Here is a 27,618-nt window from a genome sequence, read left to right on the forward strand (position 1 = left end):
ACAACCCTCCCAATAAGATGCATTCTCAACAAACCCACCAAGCGAACTACGAATCTTCACCTTCCTCTTCTTTGTATCTCTCATCACAACCCTCCAAATCCGATCCATTCTCCACAAACCCTCCGTTGCATTTGAAATATTCAAAACCCGTGACCTTGCCTTTGCTTCTAGGCCTATTGTTATTTTTAGGTATTTTTATTTTTTTATTAATTTTTTTCATATGTGAAAAAATTAGGGTCATATTTATTTGAACCGTCAAAAACTAAACTAGTAATACTCGGTTTCATAAATCGTTGTAGTCAAATCTATATTTTACTCAACCATATTTGAAGAAATACTATATCCATAGCACTTCTCAACCATATTTAACCAAAATTCCTGTGTACTAGTACAACATGAATCTGATCTTGGAAGATTTTCAATACTCTTGTCTCTTGGACTTTGACACTTTATCCTCTTTTTTTTAATGTATATTTTATTTTTTAATTTAAAATCCTGACTCACTTAAATCAGATTTTTTTTTTTTTTTTTTTTTTTGAGAAAGCACTTAAATCAGAATTTGACATTTTATAACAAAAAAAAAAAAAAGACATGCATGACACAGGATCACCTAAAAAATAATAAAACAAGCCACTATCAAACTCACAATCTCAGAATCACAAGATAACGTGACACAAAAACTTCCTACCAATAAGTCGCCTCTTGAATGATAAATAGTTATCCACCATCTTTTTATACGCAACAACTGCTTGGTGCAATTATTTTAATGGTAAAGTAACCTTACCTCCCAAAACAACAACAATGCGCACAGAAAATATTTCAATGTTAAGCCTCACCTCATATTTCACAAAGTCGATACTGAACAAAACAAGTAAACAACAACGTAAACAAATATTTTAATTATAAATGATACCTCATACGCAAAAAAACCACTACTATAATTTGCAAACAAATTAATAAAAACAAAATTCCTGTGTACTAGTACAACACAAATCTGATTATGAAGGATTTTTAATACTATAGAGTCTAGACATGTGTAAGGTTGAATTTAATCAACAATTTTGTTGGCTTTATTTCATGTCAATTTGCTTGTAATTCAGTATTTAGAAACCCTGTATTTAGGTGGGAATCATGTAAGAGTAGTGTGTGAGAAAATGTGAAGAAAAACTTAGTAAGTATGCATTCTGCAAGGATTCGCGACTGGATCTCACGAGTGGCTCGCGGTTGGCAAGTCGCCAAAAGAGGCACATGTGTGAAGCATGCAGGGGAGCTGAAGAGTCACGCCAGCTGTTGCACTACAAGACAAAAGTCCCAAACTGGCCAGACAGTTAACTCGCAACTTGAACTTGCAACTTAGTTCAGTCGTGAGTCCAAGTCGCCAGACCACTCTATTATGAGAAAAACTAACCTTTCGCATTCCAAACACATACTAGTATAAATAACCCTTATACCCACGTATTGTAGAGAGCTCCCAGAGAGAATTTTGAGAGAGAAATCTTAGAGAAAAACAAGATTGACTTATCCACAATCTTCATCTTTTGATTCTCCAAATTCCTCTATTCTCACTCTCTCTATTGTTACATCCTTGAGAGGTACATTAGCTAAAAAATTTTCTCACCATGCCCATATCTGTGAGGAGGCTATTTGGTGCTTGGGAAGCAATTAGGAAGGGACCAATTGATATTGGTTGATGCTATGGGCTATAGCAGAATCTGGTAAGCTAGAAAAGACAAAAGTTTGGCGTAACCTCGTTGGAGCAAAAAACTTGGAGGGCTTAGGTACACTGGGTACTTTAGGCTTGGAGGGTCTTCTACTGTTCATGTATCCCAAATTCATTCTCTAGTGGATTATTGACTGCTTGGAGGGCGGTGGAGAGGTTTTACGCTGAGGACTTTGGTTTCCTCTTCGATAATATATCGTTGTGTTGTTTTTGTGTTTGCATCTCTCTTCCCTTAATCTTTGCCTTTTAATTACTGCTGTAGTTGTGATTAATTATGGTTTAGATTGTTTTATCAATTTTGTTTTAGCTTATTTTCATATTCGCACATACATTATTTGATAATAAGCTTGAATTGGTATTTATTAAGTTGGGGGTCTAAAAGTTCAAGGTGTTTTACACACTATTTGAACATTCAACATGTATGTACTTTGGCACGTTATCCTCTCATCTTTTATTTTTTTTAATATATATATTTTTTAAGTCACGATCCCAATTCATTTAAACTTGCATTTGACATAGTACAAGATCACCTAAAAAAATAATAGAACAAGCCACTAGTCAACCCACAATCTCATACTCACAAGATAATGAGATATAAAGACTTCCAATAATTAAACTCCTAAATAAGAAATAGTATCTTATGTGTCTAGTGCGTACAAGATTTTTGCCGTGGATGGTAAGTTATTATCCATCTTTTTTATGGACAAAAACTAGGTGCAACTATATATATTAATGGTAAAGTAACCTTACCTCACAAAACAACAACAATGTGCACAGAAAATAATTCAATGATAAGCCTCACCTAAATTTCATAAAGTCGATACCAAACAAAACAAGTAAACAACACCTTAAACAACAAATATTTTAATCATAAAAGATACCTCATAAGCTAAAAAGCCACTACTATAGTTTGCAAACAAGACAATAGAAACGAAATTCTTGTGTACTAGTACAACACAAATCTGATATTGGAAGATTTTCAATACTCTAGAGTCTAGTGGACTTTGGTACGATATCTTCTCATCTTTTTTTTTTTTTTTAATATATATTTTTTTAAGTCACAATCCTGGGCGCTTACTTAAACCCAAATTTGATTAGTGCAGGGTCATCCAAAAAATAATGAAACAAGCCACTACTCAAACCCACAATCTCAGACTCACAAGATAATGGGACACAAAGACTTTCTACCAACAATTAACCTCCTAAATAGGAGATAGTATCTAGTGCACCAGGCACTTACAAGACTTTTGTCCTGGATAGTAAGTAATTATCCATCTTTTATGCACAACAATTAAGTGCCCATTTGGGAACAATTTATTTAGTTAAAATTGAAATTTTTTTATTGAAAGTACTATAGATAAAGTTAAAAAGTAGCTGAAATAGTACAGTGAAATCTATGAGTAATATAAAAAAGTGCAATAAAACTCATAAATGATAGTAAAAATAAATTGAATAGTAGCCAAACGCAAAAGTGCAAATATTTTAATGGTATATAACCTTGCCTCACAAAACAACAGAAACGTGCACAGAAAATAATTCAATGATAAGCCTCACCTCACATTTCACAAAGTCAATACCATCCAAAACAAGTAAACAACAATCAACACTGTAAAGAATAAATATTTTAATAATAAAAGATAACTCATAAGCTAAAAAGCCACTACTATAATAGGCAAAAAAAATAAACAATAACGTATTCAAAAGTGGTCAAAAAATTCTAGCCATGGTTACCACCATTAGTGATATCCAATGCTACTCCTTCCTCTTCTTTGTATCTCTCATCACAACCTTCCTAATCCGATCCATTCTCAGCAAATCCACCAAGGTAACCACGAATTCTCACCATCTTCCTAGCCCACCAGCCCTCCCAATCATTGGTCATCTCCACCTTCTTGGTCCATCCTTATACAAATCCCTCCACAACCTGTCTAACAAATATGGCCCTCTTCTCTATCTCCGCTTTGGTGCATCACACTGCCTACTTGTTTCTTCAGCCTCTGTTGCTTCTGAAATATTCAAATCCCAAGACCTTGCCTTTGCTTCTAGGCCAAGATTTGCCTTTTCTGACAAGTTACTCTATGGAACTTCAGGGTTTGTCACTGCTCCATATGGTGATTACTGGAGGTTCATGAAGAAACTTTGTGTGACTGAACTTCTTGGCACAAAACAGCTTGAGCGTTCCCTCTTTGTTCGGCGAGAACAAAAAGAGAGGTTGTTGAAGAGAATGTTGGAGAGTGCAAGGAAGAAAGATGATGTTGATGTGGGTGTGGAAGTGATGAAGTTCACAAACACTGTGACTTGAAGGATGGCCATGAGTACTAGTTGTTTGGAGCAAGAAGGAGAGGCAGAAAAGATTAGAGATCTAGTGATGGAGTCCTTTAAGCTGGCTGCAAAGATGTGCTTTGGGGATGTGTTAGGGCCTTTCAAGAAATTGGGGTTTTGGGTGTTTGGGAAACAGGCTTTGGATTTGACTAGGAGGTACGATGAGTTATTGGAGAGGGTGTTGAAGGATCACGAAGTGAGAAGGAGCAAAAATGGGGGCGAGAGAGAAGATAAGGATTTGATGGATATACTCTTGGACGTTTGTCATGATGAGAAGGCCGAGGTTAAGATTACAAGAACCCATATCAAGGCCTTCTTTGTGGTAAAGTTTCTCCTTCTTACTTTTCAATCTATTTATTTTTCATTATTTGATTTCTTTTTTAAAAAGAAATTTCACTCTAACATAATTTAAGTGTATAAGAATGTAAAGTTTTTTTCTCAAAACTTAACCTTGGCCCTTCCCTCCACCCAAAAAAATACAAGATAGAAATTTTACTTTACCTTAATCTAAGTGTATATGTGTATGAAACTTTCTCATAGAGAATTGAATCCTAGTATTTGCATTCCAACCCACAAAAACTTTAAACTTATGGATTAACCATCATGCTAAGAGTGTGCGGTTGTTCCATCCTATCTTTTTATTTATTTATTTTTATTTTTTTGAAAGTTTAAGTCTATGACATCCGTTTCTGATGATAATTCTTTATCATCAAACCAAGACATAAATCGATTTCTAGTGTAGGCGGGGATTGAATCTCAGATCTCTTGTTCAGCCATCAAAGACTTTACCAATTGAGCTTACTGAAACCCATGTCCCATCCCATCTTTCAATATAGAGTAACAATGCCTTTGAATTAGCTTAATTAATTTAACTCCTCACTTTTTTTTATAAAATTTTATTTTTAACAACTTTTAGGAATTTAGTAAATCAATAAAAAGTCAATTCAAACAAACATTAAATGACATTGTTACTTGTTTTTTATTTGTGTTAAAAAAAAAAAAAAAAAACTATACAATATTTAAATGCTGAAGTTGAGTATTTATTGTTCTTACACTTATGTTGAGCCACATTATCATATCATTTCAATCCATTTCGGTCTACTTCGACCTGATCGGTACAGCTCAATCCACTTCGGCCCATTTTGGTGCATTTATATAAGAATGAGAAAACACATATTTGAATTAAGAGTAATTATTCTAAATTTGAATTTATTAAAAATATAGATCTTAAACTCGTTCCAAATTCTATTAAATTTTGAAATTGACAAAACTTAAATATAGTATACTGTTCCTTAGGTACCTTTCTTAAAAATCTGCTTATATCTAAGTGAACATAACTAAACAAATGGTGTTAAAACACCATTCTTTTTTCTTTCTTTCTTTCTTTTCCTATTCCTATGAGGAAAGTTAGAAGAGCCAATTGCAAATCTCTCAAAACTTCTCCCAAACAATATCAGAAAATAAAATCTGGCTTTAGAAGGACAAGTTTGTAATGATCTCCCATTATTTTCATTAGAAGACTAGTTGATATGTTCATATTTGTATCTTAGACCAACGGCTTTTTAAATAGTAAAAAGAAAAAATGAAGACTGTTGTAACAATGGAAAAGGTTTCCTTCAAACTCTTCCTATATATATATATATATATATATATATATATATTTATATTTTTAATGAAAATTTAAAAAATGTAACTGTTAGATTATATGTTCTTTATATTCTTAATATGCATGTCAAATTTCACAACAAATTGTAGGTAGTAATATGCAATTGGTTCTATAATTTGACTCACCATTGACATCACTTTTGTTTCTTACCTATCAACAACATATTATTACCTAGAATTTGTTGTGAAAATATTGCAGATGTAACATTACTCTAAACAATTTCTTTTGAGTAATTTTAGGGATACAAAAATTTCACAATATTTCTAAATTAGCATAGCAAAAATTTTAATTAAAGATTGTGGTGAGCTCATGTGTGAGTTGGTATGTTAATTTAGGAATGTTGTGAAATTATTGTTGTAGGGACACAATTTTTAACGACCCAAAGATGGGCTCGTATGTAAAGGGGCTCGAACAATATTATTTGTAGAGAGTGGGCTTGGAAAAGCTGGACCTTGGTCGTTGGGCGACGGTTTAGTCGGGATTTTCATGGAAGCCCATACGAAGGTGGGTTTGGCCTGTATGGCTAATCCTTACACGGATGTGGCATTGTAGGGACACAATTTTTAACGACCCAAAGATGGGCTTGTATGTAAAGGGGCTCGAACAATATTATTTGTAGAGAGTGGGCTTGGAAAAGCTGGACCTTGGTCGTTGGGCGACGGTTTAGTCGGGATTTTCATGGAAGCCCATACGAAGGTGGGTTTGGCCTGTATGGCTAATCCTTACACGGATGTGGTGTGAAGATCTATCTCCTCGGAATTAGTCCGAGGAGCGTCTCGCCCTTGTCATCCTTCTTTTCTATGAGTTCCTTCTCCTCCTTCCTCCGGCCCAAATTCTATTGATCAGGCCTTTGCCCAAGGCGCAACCCACAATAAATATTTGTAGAGGATGGGTCAAAGAACTTAGCCTCGGTGAGCCTATTCGGTCTGATACATGGACAATATTGTTGCAGAAAATAAAAGCACAAGAATGGATCTTTCACGTATGATTCTATTTCTTCAGTCCTGAATACCGTTTTTCTGTCTCCTGTCTTTGAGGGACTCCACTACATTATATAGTTCTCCTCTTCTCATCTCAACCTTACACTTGTTGATCATCTAAGCATCTACTTGAGCATCTGTCCCATCAGACGCCCTTATCACTCCCTTTGTGAGTTGCAGAGGCCAAGGTAGTACTGTTCAGGGGTCTTTTCCTCATTAATGCGGCCAGGGGGGTGGTTGAGGCGCAATTAATGTGGTGATGGCAGCTTTCCATGAGATATTTTGGATTTTATTCATTTTATATGTTGGGAGGATGAACTGGAATGGTTGGGGCGAGTTCCTCGTCTGGGCTTCGTAATGTCCGAGGAGGAGTTACTCCTCGGAAAGGTTTCCTTGACGCTATTGGGACTGAGTAATGCTTTATCTGTGATTTCTCTTCGGGCAGGATGCTCCTCGGACGGGCCTGAATTTGGACTAGCCCATTATTTTTGGGCCGGGCCCTACAATTGTAATATTTTGTTGTGTCCATTGCATTACTGTTTTATATATATATATATATATATATGGGCTAATATTTGGGGTCTAAATAATACTCTTATAGATATAGCAATATTCCTATTGGTTAGAATTTGGAGGCTTTTCTGCAAATTGAATTAGTATATAAAACTTATGCTTATTAATGAAATTTCAATTAAAAACAAGTTCAACGTCTAAAGGATGCCATCAGAACAAATTGATTCCTTCAAGGCTCCCAATTTGACCAATTGAATTTTGCTGTTATGCCAGGATCTCTTCATTGCAGGCACTGGCACCTCAGCAGAGTCAATGCAGTGGGCAATAGCTGAGCTCATTAATCATCCTAGTGTCTTCAAAAAGGTTAGAGAGGAAATAGAATCAATTGTGGGAAAGACTAGACTAGTTGAAGAGTCAGATATCCCAAATCTCCCTTACTTGCAAGCAGTTGTAAAGGAAACACTAAGACTATACCCACCAGGCCCTGTCACAACAAGAGAATGCCGCCAAAATTGCAAAATCAATGGCTATGATATACCAGAAAAAATTGCAGTGGCAATCAATCTTTATGCCATTATGAGGGATCCAGACTCCTGGGATGATCCCAATGAGTTCCGCCCGGAAAGGTTTTTGGTTTCACTCAATGAGCAAGAGAAATTAGACCAATGTCAAGTTGAAGGAAAGGGACAAACCTTCAATTTTGTACCATTTGGGGCAGGAAGGAGAGGGTGTCCAGGAACAGCATTGGCATTTAGTATGATACATACCGCAGTCGCAGCATTGGTTCAATGCTTTGATTTGAAGGTTAGTGGAGAAGAATATGGAACTAAGGTTGATATGCAACCTGGACCAGGCATGTCATTGAGCATGGCTCGCCGACTTATAGTTCGTCCTATTGTTCACTTCAATCCATTTACTGCTTCTATATAATCATATAAGCATAAACAATTGCCCTTGTTATGTATGTATGTCCAATAAACTAGGTATTTGGTTCTTTACTCAACATCGTATCTGCAACTATCTTTCTATGTCAAGCACCAGTTGGTGATGTAGGTCATTAATTTTGTTTGACATGGTACTTTAATATTATGATGTGTTTCTAAATAACATGTTTCGTCGTGGAATGTTGTTCTGGACATGGAGAGGTTGATGTTCATCATGATATAGAATTATTATCAACTCTTTAGATTCTCAATAACATAAATACCTACTTTGGCTTCGCTACTCAAAGTGAAACAAAAAGAATTGTTTCGGCCAAAGAAGGTATTAGTAGTGTCTTGACCTGAGGGATCCAGACTCATGGGATGATCCTAACGAGTTCCGCCCGGAAAGGTTTTTGGTTTCACTCAATGAGCAAGAGAAATTAGACCAATGTCAAGTTGAAGGAAAGGAACAAAGCTTCAAGTTTGTACCATTTGGGGCAGGAAGGAGAGGGTGTCCAGGAACAACATTGGCGTTCAGTATGATGAATACTGCGGTTGAGCTTTGGTTCAATCCTTTGATTGGAAGGTTAGTGGAGAAGGCGATGGAACTAAGGTTGATATGCAATCTGGACCAGGCATGTCATTGCACATGTCTCACCCACTAATAGTTCGTCCTATTGTTCACTTCAATCCATTTGCTGCTTCAATGTAATCATATATGCATCAAGAATTGCCTATGTTATGCATGAATGTACAATAAACTAGGTATTCTACTATTGTGATGTGCATCTAGAAAACATGTTTTCTCGTGGAATGTTGTTCTGGACATATGGAGGGGTTCATAATAATTAAGAATTACTGTCAACTCGTTAAATTCTCAATAACAGTAATACCTAATTTGGATTGGCTACTCAAAGTGAAACAAAAAGAAATGTTTTTGTCAAATAATGTATTTTGATTGAAATTTCACTTACACAAAAAAGAAACACAGTAATGTCTTCACTTTATGAGAAAAAAAAATTATTATGAAGTGAACACTATTGGTTTCAAATGTTATTGTATTAGGGCCCGTTTGGTACATGTATTTAAACAACATTTTTCAGTTTTTTTAGAAATACGTGCGAGTGAAAAAGTATGTGAAAATACATGTAATGTTGTTTAAAAATTGAAAACATGTGTTTGAACTCGCGTACCAAACGGAACCATAATTTTCTTTTTTTTTTTTAATAACATCAAACACAAGAATTGATTTATCGAGAGATAAAAACATTCAACCTTCGCATTTTGCAAGATGAAATTCTTTATGTTGTACCCACATAAACAAGATGGTTTCCCACGTTGAGCCAGGTACCCTCAAAGACTCATTTGCTGAAGTTGATATTGGAAAGTTTGACTCCCCTTCCATTTAAAACTCTCTCATTCCCTCCCATTTTTAACTGGATGAGTAATACTTAGCAAATAAAAGATCCAAAGGCTAATAATTACCCACTACAATTTCAAATTTTCTCTCAATTTGTTTCTTTCTTGACACCTCAGCATCAAAGGTGTCAAGACCATAGCTTTCTAGAGAAGAATGGGTGAAAACGAGAATATCCATTTAATTTGAAATTACTTTAAACCAATTTAAATCTATTTTCCTTTTGGAAAAAAAAAAAAAAAATCTTTTTTCAATCCACTTTAATTTAATTCCAAATTGAGTTTCAAGTGTTATACTTATCACTAACTCAAACAAACATTAAAACAACTTTAACTAAAGTTATTCTTTCTATCTATCTTTTTTTTTTTTCTTCAGAAGAGTTATTCTTTCTATCATTAATGCACGTGATTTCAACTTTTCACTTAACACTAAATTATCCTCCTATTATAAATAGACTAAAATGTCATTTTACGTTCTCTAGCACTGCATACCTTTAATGCGATGGTCACTTCACAAGTATAAGTGCTTGTGAGGTGTAAGGGGAAAAAGTCTTGGTTCAAGTTTCCAAGAGAGAGTTTCACATATATATACACTTAGATTAGGTTAGAGTAGAAATTTTATCTTGTAAAAAAAAAAAAAAACAACTTTAACATGTTATATATATTATTTCTTTTTAGAAAATATAGATAGGATGGAACTTTGACACATTATTCAGAACAAAACAACTTCCTCCTAATCCTAATCCTATACAATCTCAACAAACCCACGAAGCCAATAATCACAAGTCTTCACCTTCCTCCAAGCCCACCAATCATCTGATCTTGGAAGATTTTCAGTACTCTAAAATCTAGACACTTATGAAGTTATCCTCCATTTAAAAGAAATAAAACTCATAAAAATGGTAATTCCAGTTAACTCAACTAGTGAAGTTTTTGATAGTTGAATAAGAGATATGAGGTTTAATGTCTTCTTACACTAAAAATCGATTAGTGTCTTTGTCTGATGATAGAGAGCAAAAATCACAGAAGCGGACATCATAGATTAAAACTCTATAATAAAAAATAATAATAATAACTCAGTAAAGACAACTCATACTAATCGTCTGATCTAAGTGTCAACTTGGTTAATTAATTAAGTTAAACAATATGTTTGTTTAGGGGTCAAAACAAACAAACAAATACTAAACAGTAAGTTACAAGGGATGCACAAGTGATGCTAACTTGAAATTATATCATTCTCACATTTATTTTTTATATTTTTTATGAGATCATGTCCACCTTTCAAGGTAGCTTTTATCATTATTATTACTAGCCGCGAACCCGCGCGTTGCACGTGATAGTTATTTTTATGGTGGTTTTATTAATTTTTTTTTTACAATTTAAACTAATTTAATAATGAGTAATGTATTTCGTAATTATATTTTTATTTATTATAGGAAAAATCCAAAACACCAAAAAAAAATGTAAACTAAAAAAAATTAATAAAACTTAAAAATGATTAATTGAAACAATATTAGGATAAAAATTTTGTTTTGATAAACTATTAAGGTTATTTTCTTTGTAGAAATTATAATTTCAGCCACCCAAAACATATTATCAAATAAAAAATTATTAACAAAATCTAAGAATTAAATTTCTATACATGCATTGTTATAAAATAATAATAAAAAAAATAAAATTGCAAAAGTTAAAATTTGTCACCTATCCGATTATTTTCGTTTGGCTAACCTTTACTTTTCTTTAAATGAATGGTATTATAGAGTACTTCTAATACAACTATTAAAAGTACTTTGTCCACCACAAAGGATTAGAAAATAAACAAAAATTAGTAAAGTCTCATAGTTTAACATCTAAATTGAGCACTATAAAAAATCATGATATGTAACAAAATAAATACCAAATTATCCAAATCATGCTACATAATAGAATAATATTATATTTTTATATGCTATATTTAATTCTTTAGAATGCAATAGGATAACATTTAACCAAAAAAAAAAAAAAAACAACAACAACAACAACAATAATTTAAAAAACAAAACAAAATCACATTAATCAAAATAGAGTTTTAAAGAATATAAAAAATTATCAACCTAAAGTAGAGATACAAGAAAAATAAAAAAAATCCACCAAAAAATTTAGAGAGAGAGAGAGGGAGTACCATTTTTTTGTGAGGAAAAACTATGCATAGAATAGAAGAGATAGTGACAAATTTATAGTAAAAGGGTGTGAATAAAAAAAGACAAAAATAAAGGAAGATGAAGGGAAAGAGGTAAAATGATATTAATATAGAGAATAGTGGGGAGATGAAAAAGTAAGGGAGATAAAAAGGTAAGGGAGGGAGAAAGATTGAAGAAGTAGTGAGGAGATGAAATGGTAAGGGATAGAGAAAGGTTGGAGAAGTGTACATATTAAAAAAATAAATGTTAAAAACAATTATAGGAAAAAAAAAAAAAAAAAAAAAAAAAAAAAAAAAAAAAAAACCCCAAAGCTTAAAAGGATTCAACTCTTTTTTTTTTTTTTTTCTTTTCCTACCTTTAAGCTAAAAATGCTCACACAAAACCCTAAAGCTAAACTGAAAATGTTTTGGATTAGGCTTGATAGTGGAACTAAATAAATAAGAAGTGGGCTAGATAATTATACAGATTTATTATAGGGTGATAATGGAAGTAAATAAATAAGTAGTGGGTTGCATTTATAGAGCTAAAAATTGTAAAAACCATTTTAAAATTGTAGGACAAATTATATTTATAAAAAAAAAATGATGTGGCAGCTGATATGGTAAAAAGTGAGAACTATATTAAACGTTACGCTTCAACTTTTAGTAATATATAGATTATTATTATTATTATTATTATTATTTTACTATGCAAATGTAATACTCCCTGGAAATTATTCTATGTTTATCCACCTTTCAAGAGAGAATTTTATAAGGCATTGTGTATCTGAATCTAATTGATGGTTGTTGTAGCGGTAAAGTCTCAAGATCATACGATGGGTCTTGGGTCCCATATAAAATTCGACCACGTCCGAAGAGAAGGTGTGGGTACCAAAAGGGCTCCCGGCCTAATTCTTATGGGCCCAAAATTGTTTAGAAAGCGGTCCGAGGAGGAATGTCTCCTTGGACGTACCAATGTGTCTCAAACATGCACTCTGCCAGCTATAAGAATTCACTCCAACGAGTATTAGTAGCAGGGATGAGTCTCACAAGCCCGTAAGAGGGAAGATAGTGTAGGATGCCAAGAGAGAGGCTACAGCTGCCACATTAAATGCATGACAGCTACTTTTTTGGCCACATTAATGTGGAGAGGACTTGTGAGCAGTGTTACCTTGACTACTACAACTCACAGAAAGATGGGGGAGATGTCCGATGGGACGGGCACTCAAGTGAAGGCTCAGATGATCAACAAGTATAAGGTCCTAATGACTTCAAGGGGGCTATATAAGAGAGGGGAGTCCCCATGAAGAGGGGGACGAAAAAAAAAGAGACTTAGAACAGAAGAATAGGATGAGAACCACAGCCTTTGAGCAGGGACAGAGATACATCCCCCACGTCTCCTCGAACCGTATATCTAATGGACATGAAGGAGATTTTTCTCATTGCCAATTGTTGTATGGGCCAATGTTAACTAGTATGCACTCCGTTAGGGCCTAGTTCTGCAATCCACTCTCTATAAATTCATTATTTCGGGCTCCTTGGGCCAGAACCCTATACCTATTGGGCCTGAACCCCAAGTTGAGATCCCACAATTGGCGTCGTCTGTGGGGAGAACTTGTGCCTCAGCAAGTGAAATCGTTAGAAATGGAAGGATCAGGTCCGCGCCAAGCGGGACACCCAAACTCCCAACGGCAGGACAACTTCTTGAATCTCGAACGGGAGAGAGATCAAGACAAGCGACGAGAGGGTAGTGTAAATACCTCTCACACGAGCAGAAGTCACTTAAAAGGGAAAGGTCATGCATCCCAAAAGCGAAACAATCATAGGGATCTACAGCAAGAAATCGACGACTTGAAGAAGAAGTTACGCCGAGCGCAGCGAAGGCATCCTTCCCCCAGTCCGGACACTAGCGATGAGGAGGACAATGAGTACAGGCGGAGATTGAGAACCCCGCCAGGTGAAACCTTCTCCTATGAGGAAGAGCAACCTCATAAACGCGGCCACAAAAGCCCATCTTACTAGGGCCTAGCAAACGACGCTATGAGTAAAGCCCTGGACCGCATCTCCTAGTCACCCTTCACACATAGGATAGAGGGGGCTGAGCTTCCTCGGTGGTTCCACCAACCCGCTTTTGCTATATATAATGGTCGGACGGACCCAGTAAAGCACATAAGCCAGTTTAACCAAAAGATGGCCGTCCATTCTAGGGACGAGGCGTTGATGTGCAAAGTGTTTCCTTACAGTTTGGGACCCATGGCGATGAGATGGTTCGATAGTCTCAAGCCAAACTCCATAAACTCTTTTAAGCAGCTGACACAAGCTTTCGATTCTTGCTTCATAACTAGCAGCAGGGTCCCTCGGCCCCTAGACTCCCTCCTGTCCTTGTCCATGCGAGAAGGAGAGACCCTAAAGGCCTACTTAGACAGATATTGGGAAATGTATAATGAGATAGAGGGAAATTACGATGGCGTCGCCATTAGCACATTCAAAAGGAGCCTGCCGACAGAGCATGGTTTAAGAAAGTCCTTGACTGGGAAACCGATCACCAGTGTGCACCAACTCATGGACAGAATCAACAAGTATAAGAGAGTCAAAGAAGACCAACAGACGGGAAACGGCAAAGCGAAGGTTGTCCCTTAGGAGAGGAGGGACTTCAGGTTGGACCGCTTTAACAACAGTAACCAGTCGAGAAGGGATTACTCGGAGCAGTCTGGATCCACAGGGGCACAGGCAATCCATGCTGTGTTCCGAGAACCATTACATAAGATCCTAGAGAAAGTGAAGAACGAACCATTCTTTCAATGGCCAAGCAGGATGGCAGGCGACCTTGCGAAACGTAACCAAAATCTGTATTGCGAGTATCACTAAGAGCCAAGCCACACCACTGATGACTACAAGAATCTGAAAAACCATTTGGACCGGCTGGTCCGAGAGGGAAAGTTGAGACACCTCTTGCATCATCCTGTTGGATGGCAAGAGCAGTCGAACGTCGAAACAAGGCAAAGCACATGGAGACCACCCATTGGCACGATAAATATCATTCTTGCCGCACCAGGAAGAAGTGGCTCCCATCCTTTTAGAGTGATGTCGGTGGGCCGACTCCCCGCTGAAGCTAACGACCGAGAGTCCAAAAGGGCTAGAGGGATGGCCACGCCCCTAATTGGATTCTCGGATGAGGACAAACTAGGAACCCTATAGCCCCATGACGATGCTCTAGTCGTCACGCCCAAGATTGAGGGATATGACATGAAGAAGGTGCTAGTCGATCAGGGCAGCGTCGTGGAAGTAATGTACCCTGACTTGTACAAGGGGCTGAAGCTGAAACTAGAGGACCTGACAACATACGACTCCCCTTTAGTGAGTTTCGATGGAAAAACCATCACTCCGAAAGGCCTGATTAGGTTGCCTATACAAACAGGCTTAGACGTAGTGGAGGTGGACTTCATAGCGGTAGACGCTTACTCCCCCTACACCGCCATTGTAGCCAAATCATGGCTTCACGCCCTAGGGGCTGTATCATCAACCTTACACCAAAAGGTGAAGTATCCGTCGGAGGGTCGAGTGAAAGAAGTGATAGGGAACCAAGCCATGGCCCGGTAATGCATGGTGTCCGCCATCTTGCGACGACCGAGTACTGAGCCCTCCACCTCAGCCGAGAACGGCTTATAGCAATTAACAACCCCGGCCGTGGACTCGTGTAGTGAGGGACCTGCCGAGGGAGCGAGTTGTGAGGATTTGGAGAAAGTTCTTGTGGGCTCCGACTCGGAAAGATTTTTTCAGGTCGGCTCAGAACTGCTGCCCCAAAAGAAGGAAACACTAATTGACCTTCTCAGACAGAATATGGACGTGTCTGCATGGGACGCCTACGAGGCTCTGGGGGTCGATCCAGATTTCATTTGCCACCACCTTAATTGACCTTCTCAGAAGGAAACACTAATTGACCTTCTCAGACAGAATGTGGACGTGTCTGCATGGGACGCCTACGAGGCTCTGGGGGTCGATCCAAATTTCATTTGCCACCACCTTAATGTTAGCCCGGCTATAACACCTAAGAAGTAACCTCCTCGACGACCGTCGAGAGAGCATGCAGACGTGGTGAGAGAGGAGGTTATGAAATTGAAGAAAGTAGGGGCTATCAAGGAGATATTTTACCCCAAGTGGCTGGCCAACACAGTCGTGGTGAAGAAGAAGAGTGGAAAATGGCGGGTCTGCGTAGACTTCACAGACCTGAATAAGGCCTGCCCAAAGGATCCTTTCCCAATGCCTTGGATAGACCGATTGGTGGATTCGACCGTGGGACACCCTCGAATGAGTTTTTTGGATGCCTTCCAAGGCTACCATCAGATACCCCTGGCTTCCGAGGACCAAGAAAAAACGGCTTTTGTCACTTCCGTTGGAAACTACCACTACAAGGTAATGCCCTTTGGCTTGAAGAATCCCGGGTCGACCTACCAGAGGATGATGACCAGGATGTTTGAACTACAAATGGGTAAGAGCATCGAAGTCTATATATACGACATAGTGATGAAGAGCAAGTTAGTGTCCAACCACGTCAGAGACCTCGGTGATGTCTTTGGAATTCTGAGAAAGTACAGGCTGCGCCTGAACGCGTCCAAGTGTTCATTCGGAGTGGGATCAGGGAAATTCTTAGGTTACATGGTGACCCATAGAGGTATTGAAGTCAGTCCCGAGAAAATTAAAGCTATCCATAGCCTACAGCCTCCTCGAAACCCGAAAGAGGTCCAAAAACTCACTGGCATGATTGCCGCCTTAAACCGTTTTATCTCCCGCTCGGCGAACAGGTGCAAGCCTTTCTTCCTCTTATTAAGCAAGTGGAAAGGCTTCGAGTGGACTGAAGAATGAGCCTTAGCCTTCCAGCTGCTTAAGGAATACCTGTCTCGGCCACCAATCATGTCCAGTCCTGAAGCCAACGAGGTGCTATTCGCCTATATTGCGGTAGCCCCTCACGCAGTGAGTCTAGTGCTAATCCGGGAGGACAACAGCACACAACGGCCCATCTACTACGTAAGCAAATCGTTGCACGAGGCAGAGATCTGTTACCTCCCCCTCGAAAAGGCCGTCCTGGCAATCGTACAAGCCACACGACAGCTCCCCCACTACTTCCAAGCACATACTGTTGTTGTACTAACCCAACTCCCGCTCAGATCAATACTCCGGAATGCCGACTACAAGGGCAGAATAGCAAAGTGGGGGACGATTCTAGGCGCTTTCGACATTAGGTACATGCCTCGCACCATTGTGAAGGGTCAGGTTCTCACAGATTTGGTAGTTGAGTTTGCCGAACCCACATCAGAAGGAGGAGGAGGGCCACTAAACCCAAACGAAAAACTGATTGGCACAGTCTCTCAGCAAGAGCCCACTGGTTGGAAAGCATACGTCGACGGCACGGCCAACCAAAAGGGCTCAGGGGTGGGGCTCGTCCTAGTTTCCCTTGAGGGGATTACCATCGAAAAATCATTAAGGCTGAGCTTCTCTACCACGAATAACGAAGCAGAATATGAGGCATTATTGGAAGGAATGTCAATGATCCAGAAACTGGGTGGGAAGTCCATAAACATGTTCTCAGACTCAAGACTTGTCGTGGGACAAGTAAATGGAGAATTAAAGGCGAGGGATGAAAGAATGCAAGAGTACCTAGTCCAAGTCAAGCGCTTGCGGGCGCATTTCAATCACTTCAGCCTAATGCACGTATCTAGGAGTGGGAACACCCATGCTGACTCCCTTGCAACGCTCGCCACCTCCTCGGCTCAACCACTTCCTCGAGTCATACTCGTAGAAGATCTATACAGGCCAACGATGGCGAGAACCGACTTGGTACGGGTCCACAGCGTCAGGGCAGGGCCTAGCTGGATGGATCCTTTAGTACTATTTTTAAAGAACGACACCTTACCAGAAGATAAGAACAAGGCCGACAAGATTAGAAGAAAAGCTTCTCGATTCTGGCTGTCCGAGGACTCCAAACTGTATAAGCGCTCATTTTCAGGACCGCACTTGCTACGCATGCACCCAGATGCCACTGAACTTATCCTGGAGGAATTGCACGAAGGAATTTGTGGGAGCCATACGGGGGGTAGGTCTCTGTCCCATAGGGCCATAACACAAGGTTATTAGTGGCTGAGCATGCAGAAAGAAGTGCACGAATATGTGAAGAAGTGCGACCAATGCCAAATGTTCGCCCCGAATATACATCAACCAAGCGGAACCCTTAATCCGCTGTCCAGCCCTTGGCCATTCGCGTAGTGGGGCCTGGACATCCTAGGACCATTTCCTAAAATAGTGGGGAACAAAAGGTTTCTTCTTGTCGGCACGGATTATTTCACAAAATGGGTCGAAGCTGAGCCGCTGGCAAACATTAGAGACGTTGATGCCAAGAAATTTGTTTGGAAAAATATCGTCACCAAGTTCGGAGTCCCTCACACCCTAATCTCGGACAACGGTCTCCAATTTGATAGTAAAGCTTTCAAAAGGTATTGTAGCGAGTTGGGAATTGCCAATAGGTACTTCACACCGGCTTACCCGCAGGGGAATGGGTAGGCTAAAGCCGTCAATAAAGTCATAGTAAATGGGTTGAAAAGGAGGTTAGATGACACGAAAGGAAGGTGGGTAGAAGAACTGCCCCATGTCTTGTGGACGTACCGCACCACGCCACGCAGGTCCACAGGGGAAACTCCCTTTTCAATGACCTATGGGGCTGAGGCTGTTATTCCTCTAGAGACAAATTTCCCAACACTGAAGACCAGCACATTCTGCCCCAATGCTAACAACGGACTGCTGGAAAAAAGCCTAGACCTCATCGAGGAAAAAAGGGAGAGTGCAATGATCCAACTCGCCTACTACCACCAGAAGTTCAAGTAAGGTTACGATGCCAAGGTGAAGCGAAGGCCCCTGGCACCCAGGGATTTGGTATTGAGGAAGGTCCTGGGCATTGCAAGAAATCCCACGTGGGGAAAACTCGGACCAAATTGGGAAGACCCATATCGTATCACCTCGGTGGCCGGTATGGGGGCCTATTTTTTAGAAGATTTGGATGAACATGTAGTGCCACGCCCTTGGAATGTAAATAACCTGAAAAGGTACTATTATTAATGAAAGTTTGTAATTCTTGGAGCCACACTATTGTGCAATTTTATCTAAGTGTTAAACAGAACCCAAGTCTTGTTTGGCTCCTCGGACCACAGGTTTGGGGGAAATTAACCAGTGTGCAATTTTATCTAAGTGTTAAATAGAACCCAAGTCCTGCCTGACTCCTCGGACCACAGGCTTGGGGGAAATTAACCACTGTGCAATTTTATCTAAGTGTTAAACAGAACCCAAGTCTTGCCTAGCTCCTCGGACCGCAGGCTTGGGGAAAATTAACCACTGTGCAATTTTATCTAAGTGTTAAACAGAACCCAAGTCCTGTCTGGCTCCGCTTGGCTCCTCGGACCACAAGCTTAGGGGAAATTAACCACCATGCAATTTTATCTAAGTGTTAAACAAAACCCAAGTCCTGCCTGGCTCCTCGAACCACAGGCTTGGGGGAAATTAACCACTGTGAAATTTTATCTAAGTATTAAACAGAACCCAAGTTCTGCCTGGCTTCTCGGACCACAGGCTTGGGGGAAATTAACCATTGTGCAATTTTATCTAAGTGTTAAACAGAACCCAAGTCCTACCTGGCTCCTCAAACCATAGGCTTGGGGGAAATTAACCATCGTGCAATTTTATCCAAGTGTTAAATAGAACCCAAGTCCTACCTGGCTCCTCGAACCACAGGTTAGGGGGAAATTAATCACAGTGCAGTTTTGTCTAAGTGTTAAACAGAACTCAAGTCCTGCGTGACTCCTCGGACCACAAGCTTGAGGGAAATTAACCACAATACAAGTCTATCTAGGTATTAAACAGAGCCCAAATCTTATGTGGCCCCTCGGACCACAGGCTTGGGGGAAATTAACCTCGATGTAGTTTTATCTAAGTGTTAACTATCATTTTTCTCATCCTTTCATTCATGCTTAGCCGTATTGCTTAAATTTCAAGTAACGTTTGGCTCTCAGCAGTTAGTAGCATAACCGAAATTCATTCATAACAAAGGCATAAAAGGAAGCAGTGAAACAAGATTCAAAGGAGAAACAATATCATTCATTAGGCTCCAAAATGTATTCTCTTACAAACATTGGCAAAATAAAGAGATAAAAGATAAAAGAAGACAACTACAAGAAAAGTCCTACACTAATATCCTAGCCTTTATCTTGGGCAGAACTCTTTGTAGGGACCTCTGCCTCAGGGTGATCACCTCCTGCCTTGGGCTCAGGTACGGCCTCCTTGGCTTGCGCAACAACGTCCCTTATAGTGAGGGTGTCCATAGGCGACTTGTCCTTTGTAAGTGGCTGCACCTCCTCGGCTTCAGGTATGAGGGAATCCGGAGTAGTGACCCTAGCAGAGAAGGGCTCCTCAAGAGGAACCGAGCCCGGAATCTCGCGAATATCTTTAGGAAAGAAGATATTCTTAATCTTTCTAAGGTCGGAGTCCCCAGGAACTACCGCCTGGTCCAAGGCCACCCCCTAGGACATAGTAATGTAGTCCCTACATACCGTAGCCACCTCCTCAGTCAGCCTGGCCTCGGTATCCGCTACTCCGCGTTCGTAAGAGGCTACCACCGCAGCCTCAGCCACCTCCCTGGCCAAGCGAGCCACCTCTTTTGTCTTTGATAGCTCTGCCTTGAGGTCTAAGACCACCTACTTCTCGGTTGCGAGGTTTATTTCGGACTGATGAAACTGTTGGCGCATGTCCTTAGCCTGCTTGGTGGTGGTCTTAAGTCCGGCCTTAGCACTGTCACAGGCCTTCAGCGCCTCCTTTATTTCCTTATTCAGGCAATCCTTTTCCAGCCTGAGGACGTTGGTAGCCTTCTCCGCAGCAAGGCGGGACTGAACCTCAGTGTTCAGATCTTCATGAGATTTCTTGGCCCACTTCTCAGCTATAAAAATTTGTTAAGTGACCTGCGTGGGAGTAATGGAAGATTGATTAAAAGAAAATAACAAATAGGCAGGTGCGGAATAAAGAAATTGAACAAGAGTCTTCGTTTAACATGGCCATATCTCTCTTCAGCGACATGAAGAGATCCGGTTGCCGAGTAGCTCGGAGCCCCTCCATGTCACGAGGCAGGAGAAGGGGCTGTTGCAAGGCCTCAGCAAGGTAAGACGCCTATCCTCGTTGGGACTCCCATATAGTTGCGTCCCACAAGATAGGGGTGCTGTCCAAATCTAGGGGTAGGGACTAGGTCCGTTGCTCCCTCTTCATAGCTGCCTCGTCTCGGCTATCAACAAATCTTGTCCTTTTTTCCTTGGGCTCTTTACCCTTCTTCTGTTGCTTAGCCTTTTTAGGGCTGACCTCGCCCTCTTCCAACTCTTCCACTGGTCTCTTCCGCCTCAAATTGGGAAGAGGTTGTAGCCCTGGGTCAGTTGAGGGGGGAAGAGGAGGAGGAAGCTTGGCTGTAGCCTGCTCCTTGGGGGCATCCCTGGAAGACTGCCCCTTGTTTTTATTGGACAAGAGGCCCCTAAGACCAAACCTTGGCTTCAAATCCATGTCCTCTTCTTCAATCTTTAGGCTAGTGTCAACCTGAGCAATTACCAAGCCAAGGGTGGGAGCCGCCGAGGAACAGTCTATGTCCGAGCCGAAGTCTGAGAGCTCTACAGGCTTGGCTGATACCTCTCCCTCCTTGGTGAAGCGGAATTGATCAATTTGAGCCCCAAGAGATGAGTGCGAGAAATCAGCTCCCTCTCCTAGGACAACTACCTCTGGAAGAACGCGCTGAACAGGAAATTGGACGGGAGGTGTGTCTCTCCGAGCAAGAAAGCCTAGTTTAGAAACGTCGATGCAAGCTAATCGAGGACTTCCAGCCCTAATTGCTTGACCAGTGTCCACTAAAACGCGTGAAAGGGGCTCGTAGTCCAAGATAAGAGGAGCGGCACGCAGTTGCCCGTCCTTACTCACAAAGATTTCGGACCTTAGGAGGAAGTTGAGGGCCTGGACGTTGACCAAACTTAGCCACGGAGTTGTTTGTTCTCTGTTTGCAAATACTCAAAGAAAGGGTTATGTTAGTTCGAGGAGGCAAATAATCAAAACTAAAACCGAAATAAGGGAGAGAAAACTCGAAACTAAGATCCCCTCCAAGGGATCTGACCCTACAATGCCCCACCTGGTGTTCCCGCCCTAACTGGGCAGTGAAGACCGTCGTGCCATGCTTTAGAGACAATTAAAAGGTCGTCCTTCAAGCCTTTGTTGGACTTGAGAAGACAAGATATCAGCCTCACCTCGTCGGACCTGGATTTCAAGTAATACGACTCATTGAGGCAATGACATTCATATAGGTGAACTACATCGTGCCATGAGAGGCCAAGGTTCATCTGTTCATTCAGAGCGTCTATGCACCCTAGGATTCGGAACATGTTCGCGGCGCACTGGTGGGGGGCCAACCTATGACCACGTATATAATCCCTAGTTATTCTCCCCATGGGGATCGTCATTCCTCCTTCTATGAAAGCTATCATTAGAATGGCGACCTGCCCTGTCCTTCTCTTGGTTAAGATTTGGTCCGAGGAGCAATATTCTAGACCTACTTCCCAACGGGATACGGTATTTAGCCCTGAAACCTTCCATACCAGCCGGAGAGTCTACTAGTTTCTCAAGCTTACCCATCCCACTAACCCTAGGCGACACGAAGAAGGTTTACGTAAGGAAGGAAGCCGGGAAAAGCAACGGAGGGGAAAGGCTAAGTAATACGGGAAATGAGCACTTACGGGAGCGAAGACCCTAAACCTCTCAAGCTTGTAAAGAACTCACCGGGAATCTTCAAGGGAGTGTCTATGGAGTTTTGAATGCTTTGCAAAAGGAAGTACTGGAGTGCTCTAGGACGCTTGAGTGCTTTTTCAAAAAATGGAAATAATTCCCCTTGTAAATCTTATATAGCGGGGAGAAACTGAACGGACTTACTCCCGTCCAGAGAATTGGGAAATATCAACCGTTGATCAAGCACCCCACCGTTGGATTTGAGGGACATAAAGCTGTCTAGCGCAATAATTAGCGCCTTGTGGGTTACAAAACGCCAATAGCAGTAATGAGGCACGTGAGGTTGTACCTCCACATGCGTAAGACAAGGATTTACAATAAGTAATCCCATAAGTGTCAAAATCCCGCATTTTCTCCTCGGATAAGAGGGAAAGAACCAGAATTTTGAGGAGCTATTGTAGTGGTAAAGTCCCAAGATCATATGATGGGCCTTGTGCCCCATATAAAATTCGACCACGTCCGAAGAGAAGGTGTGGGTACCAAAAGGGCTCCCGACACAATTCTTATGGGCCCAAAATTGTTTAGAAAGTGATCCGAGGAGGAATGTCTCCTTAGACGTACCAAATGTGTCTCAAACATGCACTCTGTCAGCTATAAGGATTCACTCCAACGAGTATTAGTAGTAGGGATGAGTCCCACAAGCCCGTAAGAGGGAAGAGAGTGTAGGATGCCGAGGGAGAGGCTACAACTGCCACATTAAATGCATGACAGCTACTTTTCTGGCCGCATTAATGTGGAGAGGAATTGCGAACAGTGTTACCTTGGCTATTACAACTCACAGAAAGATGGGGGAGATGTCCGATGGGACGGGCACTCAAGTAAAGGCCCAGATGATCAACAAGTGTAAGGTCCTGATGACTTCAAGGGGGCTATATAAGAGAGGGGAGTCCCCATGAAGAGGGGGACGAAAAAAAGAGAGACTTAGAACAGAAAAACAGGGTGAGAACTACAGCCTTTGAGCAGGGACAGAGATACATCCCCCACATCTCCTCAGACCGTATATCTAATGGACATGAAGGAGATTTTTCTCATTGCCAATTGTTGTATGGCCCAATGTTAACTAGTATGCACTTCGTTAGGGCCTAGTTCTGCAATCCACTCTCTATAAATTCATTGTTTCGGACTCCTTGGGCCAAAACCCTATACCTGTTGGGCTTGAACCCCAAGTTAAGACCCCACAATTGTTTTCTTTGTTCCTCATCTGTTAGTAGCTCATATTAAACATAATATTTTGCTGATTTTCGAATTTGACTTTCACAGAACAATCAACAACGATATTGTTGTATACAATACTGTTGATCATATCTTATCATTTGTATGGCATAATCACGATTATGGGCATTCTCTTTTTATTTTTTTTTAATTTTTATTTTTTAAATGGTTAGAGATACTTAACATAATATATATATATATATATATATATATATCTGCTATTGCTACGGCCTTGGTAGCTTCAACTGACTCCCCCCTCTCTCCTAAAGAACTTATGGCTCGGGAAGGTACCAACTCATCCAATTATTTAACTATTTTATATTTTGACTTTCTGTAATCTTTAATATTTACCAATCTTATCATATATGTTTGCTTATATAAATACAAAATATATTGGCACATTTTAATATTTTCAACAAAGATATCTCCATAATACCGATCTAATAAAATGTATAAACAAAAAGTATGTGAGAGTTAATAAAATCAAAACACTTTTAGTTTCAATTTGGTACATAGACTTTCAACCCTCATATATAGTCATAGCTTCCAACTCCTACCCTTGGTCTTCTTCACCTTCCTTTCTTGGACCCTGTAAAGTTATAATTTACAACTATATGTTTTGTTGGCTTTTATTTCGTGCCAAATTTAATTGTAATTTTACTCAATCGTTTGTACCCTGTATTTATTGTGGGATTTAATTGTAAGGATTGTGTGATAGAGAGAAAGAGAGTGTGAAGACTTGAGCAATTTGAAAGTTCAATTAGTGTATAAAATACTATGAACGTTTAGACCCCCAATTAACAAATTATCAATTCAAGCTTAATATAAAACAATTAATGTGCGGAATATGATTATAAGCTTAATACAGAATTGATAAACAATCTAAACCAATTAAAATCACATCCATAGCAGAAATTAAAAGGCAAAGATTAAGGGAAGAGAGATGTAAACACAAGGACAACACAACGATGTGTTATCGAAGAGGAAACCGAAGCCCTCAGTATAAAACCTTTCTGCCGCCCTCCAAGCGGTAAATAATCCACTAAAGAATGTAGTTGGGATACATGAACAGCAGAAGACCCTCCAAGCCTAATTTACCCAATGTACTTAAGCCTTCCAAGCTCCTACTCCAACGAGGTTACGCCGAACCTATTTCTTCTTTAGCTTACTGGATTCCGCTACTTGACCATAGTATCTACCAATATGAAATTGGTCCCTTCTTAACTACTTCCCATAGCACCAAACAACCTTCTCACAAATATGGGTATGGTGAGAAAATATTTTGGTAATGTACTTCTAGAGGATTTAACAATGGAGAGGAAGAGAGTAGAGGAATTTGAAGAGTCTCTAAATGAAGATTGTGGATGAATCAATCTTGTTTTTCTCTAGAGTTTCTTTCTCAAAATTCTCTTTAGAAACTCTCTACATTTCGTGGGTATATGGGTCTATATATAGTAGGGTGAGAAGGGATGTGAAAAGTCAGTTTTTCCCAAACAGGGTGGTCTGGTGACTTGGCCTCACAACTGGGCTGAGTCGCGAGTTCAAGCCGCGAGCTAACGGCCTGGCCAACTTGGGACTTTTGTCCTATAGTGCAACAGCTGGCATGACTTTTCAGCTCCACTGCATGCTTCACACGTGTGCTAACTTTGGCGGCTTACCAGTCGTGAGTCATTCGCGAGTCCAGCCACGAGTCTCTGCATCCTTGCACAATCTTGAGCATTTCTTCACACTCTCTCACTCACTATCTTTACATGATTCCCACAAAAAATACAAGCAAATTTGGCACGGAATAAAGCCAACAAGATGGTTGATAAAATTCAACCTTACACAATTAAAGACAGAAGAGTTTTCGCGGGTAACTCGTGACTAAGCATCCTGCGAAATGATGCATGTGCCCTGCACATGACTGGAATGCGAAGAGTCAGGACAGATGGAGGTAGCTGTATTTTGCGAGTAGCTCGCGGGTAAGCCTTCTTATGAGACACTCGCGAAACATTCTATTTTGTCAGACTGTGCTATTTGATACACACTTTCTGTACCCACACTATATATACCTACATTGCCTACAAAAGTTGAGGCGTGCTTCAGAGAGAAAACCCTAGCCACAAACCTTGAGAGTTAGAGATTGTTATACCCACATTTCTCTACACAATTGCTTGTGAATTTTCCTCAACTCCTACCTCTCCATTTCCAAACCATTGAGAGATTGATAGCCCAAACACTTATCACATCCTTTCAGAGTGTTCAATGAGGTTTTGGTGCTGTGGAAAGTATTGGAAGAAGCCAAGGATGACAGATGCAACATAGAGCTTGTTGCGGGATCCGGAGAGTTAGACAAGACACGGTTCCGAGAAGTCTTGTTGGAGTAGGAGCTTGGAGGGCTTAGGTACATCGGGTAGATTAGGCTTGGAAGGTCTCTTGCTAACCCAAATATCTCAACTGATTTTCTAGTGGATCGATTATCGCTTGGAGGGTGGTGGAGAGGTTTTTCATCGAGTTCTTCGGTTTCCTCTTCAATAACACATCGGCGTGTTATCTTGTGTTTGCATTCTTCTTCCCTACTCTTTTACTTTTCATTTTACTGCTGTGTTATAATGTTTATGGGTTAGAGTAGCTTGTTTGTTTATCCGCTCGCATTTACTTTATTCCGCACTTAGTATTAAGTTAGAGTAAAATCAATCGAGCCGTAACTTTAATTTGGGGGTCTAAATAGCTCTTATGTTTTCACACATTTTCGAGCATTCAGACCCCACACATAGTTTCTGCATATAGCAAAATCATTATTCGATACTATAACAGGAAAACCTCTTTGACCTTAAAACTTCAACATTTATATTTTTAAGGGACTCAAATATGAGTTTAGCGACTTGGTCACCACTTGGCCTCTCATTCTTGTCCAATTTCTTTTTCTGGACTCCACCACCTTTTACTCAATCAAAAGTATAAAATAGTGAAACATTATTGATAAAATATTGTTAATTATGTCCTAATAGGATATTTTTTGAATAATTTGTTGAAATGAGAATTTTGATAAAATAGAGACAACAAACAATAAATAACTAGATAATTCATGCATCATTATTTTATTTCAATCAGCAGTCCATCAACTCATTTAACTTGCACATGATGCGGACTTTGGAATCTATTAATTGATAACAAATGCTAATTACACTAAAAAATTAATATCATAGCACAAAAAGGAAACATATTAAAATAGATTAGTGTAGAGTTGTTGCACTCCAAATATGTTGGAGCTAAACATTGGTTATATGGAAGGAAGGTTAGATTTTCGTTTTGGCTTTAGAAAGGAATTGAGAGTTCTACAAAAATTATTGATAAAGGTAGATGTAATTTGCTTGGCTAGGGACTAGGGTCATAAAATTCACTTTTGGAATGAGTCATGTGTGCCAAGGACATCCGGCTTCAAATTGAGTCCAACATTTGAAGAGTTAAGAGCCCAGCAAATTATGGTGTCTTCTTTTATAAATCACCGCGAATATTTAATGGGGAATCGGGTGCAGCAATTAAAAAGATCCGCAAATAAGTCAGGCTCACTCACTATAGAAATCTGCCCATAAGGTGGAGCATTAATCTGATTTTAATCAAGTAAATACAAAGATATGGAAAAGGTTATTGAGAAGCCAGATTTATGAGAAATTAAAGATGCTTTTTTTATAGAATAGCAACTGAATCCTTGGCTTTGCGATGTAGTGTTGCAAGATCCTGTTTAAGTGGAGTTCCCTTCCTTGTTCTTGGATAAAGCTTAATGTAAATTTAGCTTTGATCAAGCTTGGATAAGGAAGTCCTTGTCATGCTCTACTATCATTATTGCATATTAAATTCTAGATTCTATCATACGCATC

At 39.8% G+C, this 27,618-nt stretch overlaps 2 protein-coding genes and 1 pseudogene across 3 annotated transcripts; all 3 read left to right on the forward strand.

The window, feature by feature from the left end:
* Positions 1 to 3,256: 3,256 nt before the first annotated feature.
* On the forward strand, positions 3,257 to 8,290 carry LOC115983926 (annotated as a pseudogene). The gene is made up of 2 exons (XR_004090303.1): positions 3,257 to 4,364; positions 7,475 to 8,290. The product of XR_004090303.1 is annotated as a cytochrome P450 705A22-like (transcript).
* Positions 8,291 to 13,888: 5,598 nt separating this feature from the next.
* LOC115984441 lies at positions 13,889 to 14,338 on the forward strand. The gene has a single exon (XM_031107466.1). The coding sequence runs from the start codon at positions 13,889 to 13,891 to the stop codon at positions 14,336 to 14,338; it is 450 nt and encodes a 149-aa protein (XP_030963326.1).
* Positions 14,339 to 16,609: 2,271 nt separating this feature from the next.
* On the forward strand, positions 16,610 to 17,830 carry LOC115984442. The gene has a single exon (XM_031107467.1). The coding sequence runs from the start codon at positions 16,610 to 16,612 to the stop codon at positions 17,828 to 17,830; it is 1,221 nt and encodes a 406-aa protein (XP_030963327.1).
* The last annotated feature ends 9,788 nt before the right edge of the window (positions 17,831 to 27,618 follow it).

Source organism: Quercus lobata, chromosome 4 (assembly GCF_001633185.2).
Source record: "Quercus lobata isolate SW786 chromosome 4, ValleyOak3.0 Primary Assembly, whole genome shotgun sequence".
Taxonomy (NCBI): domain Eukaryota; kingdom Viridiplantae; phylum Streptophyta; class Magnoliopsida; order Fagales; family Fagaceae; genus Quercus; species Quercus lobata.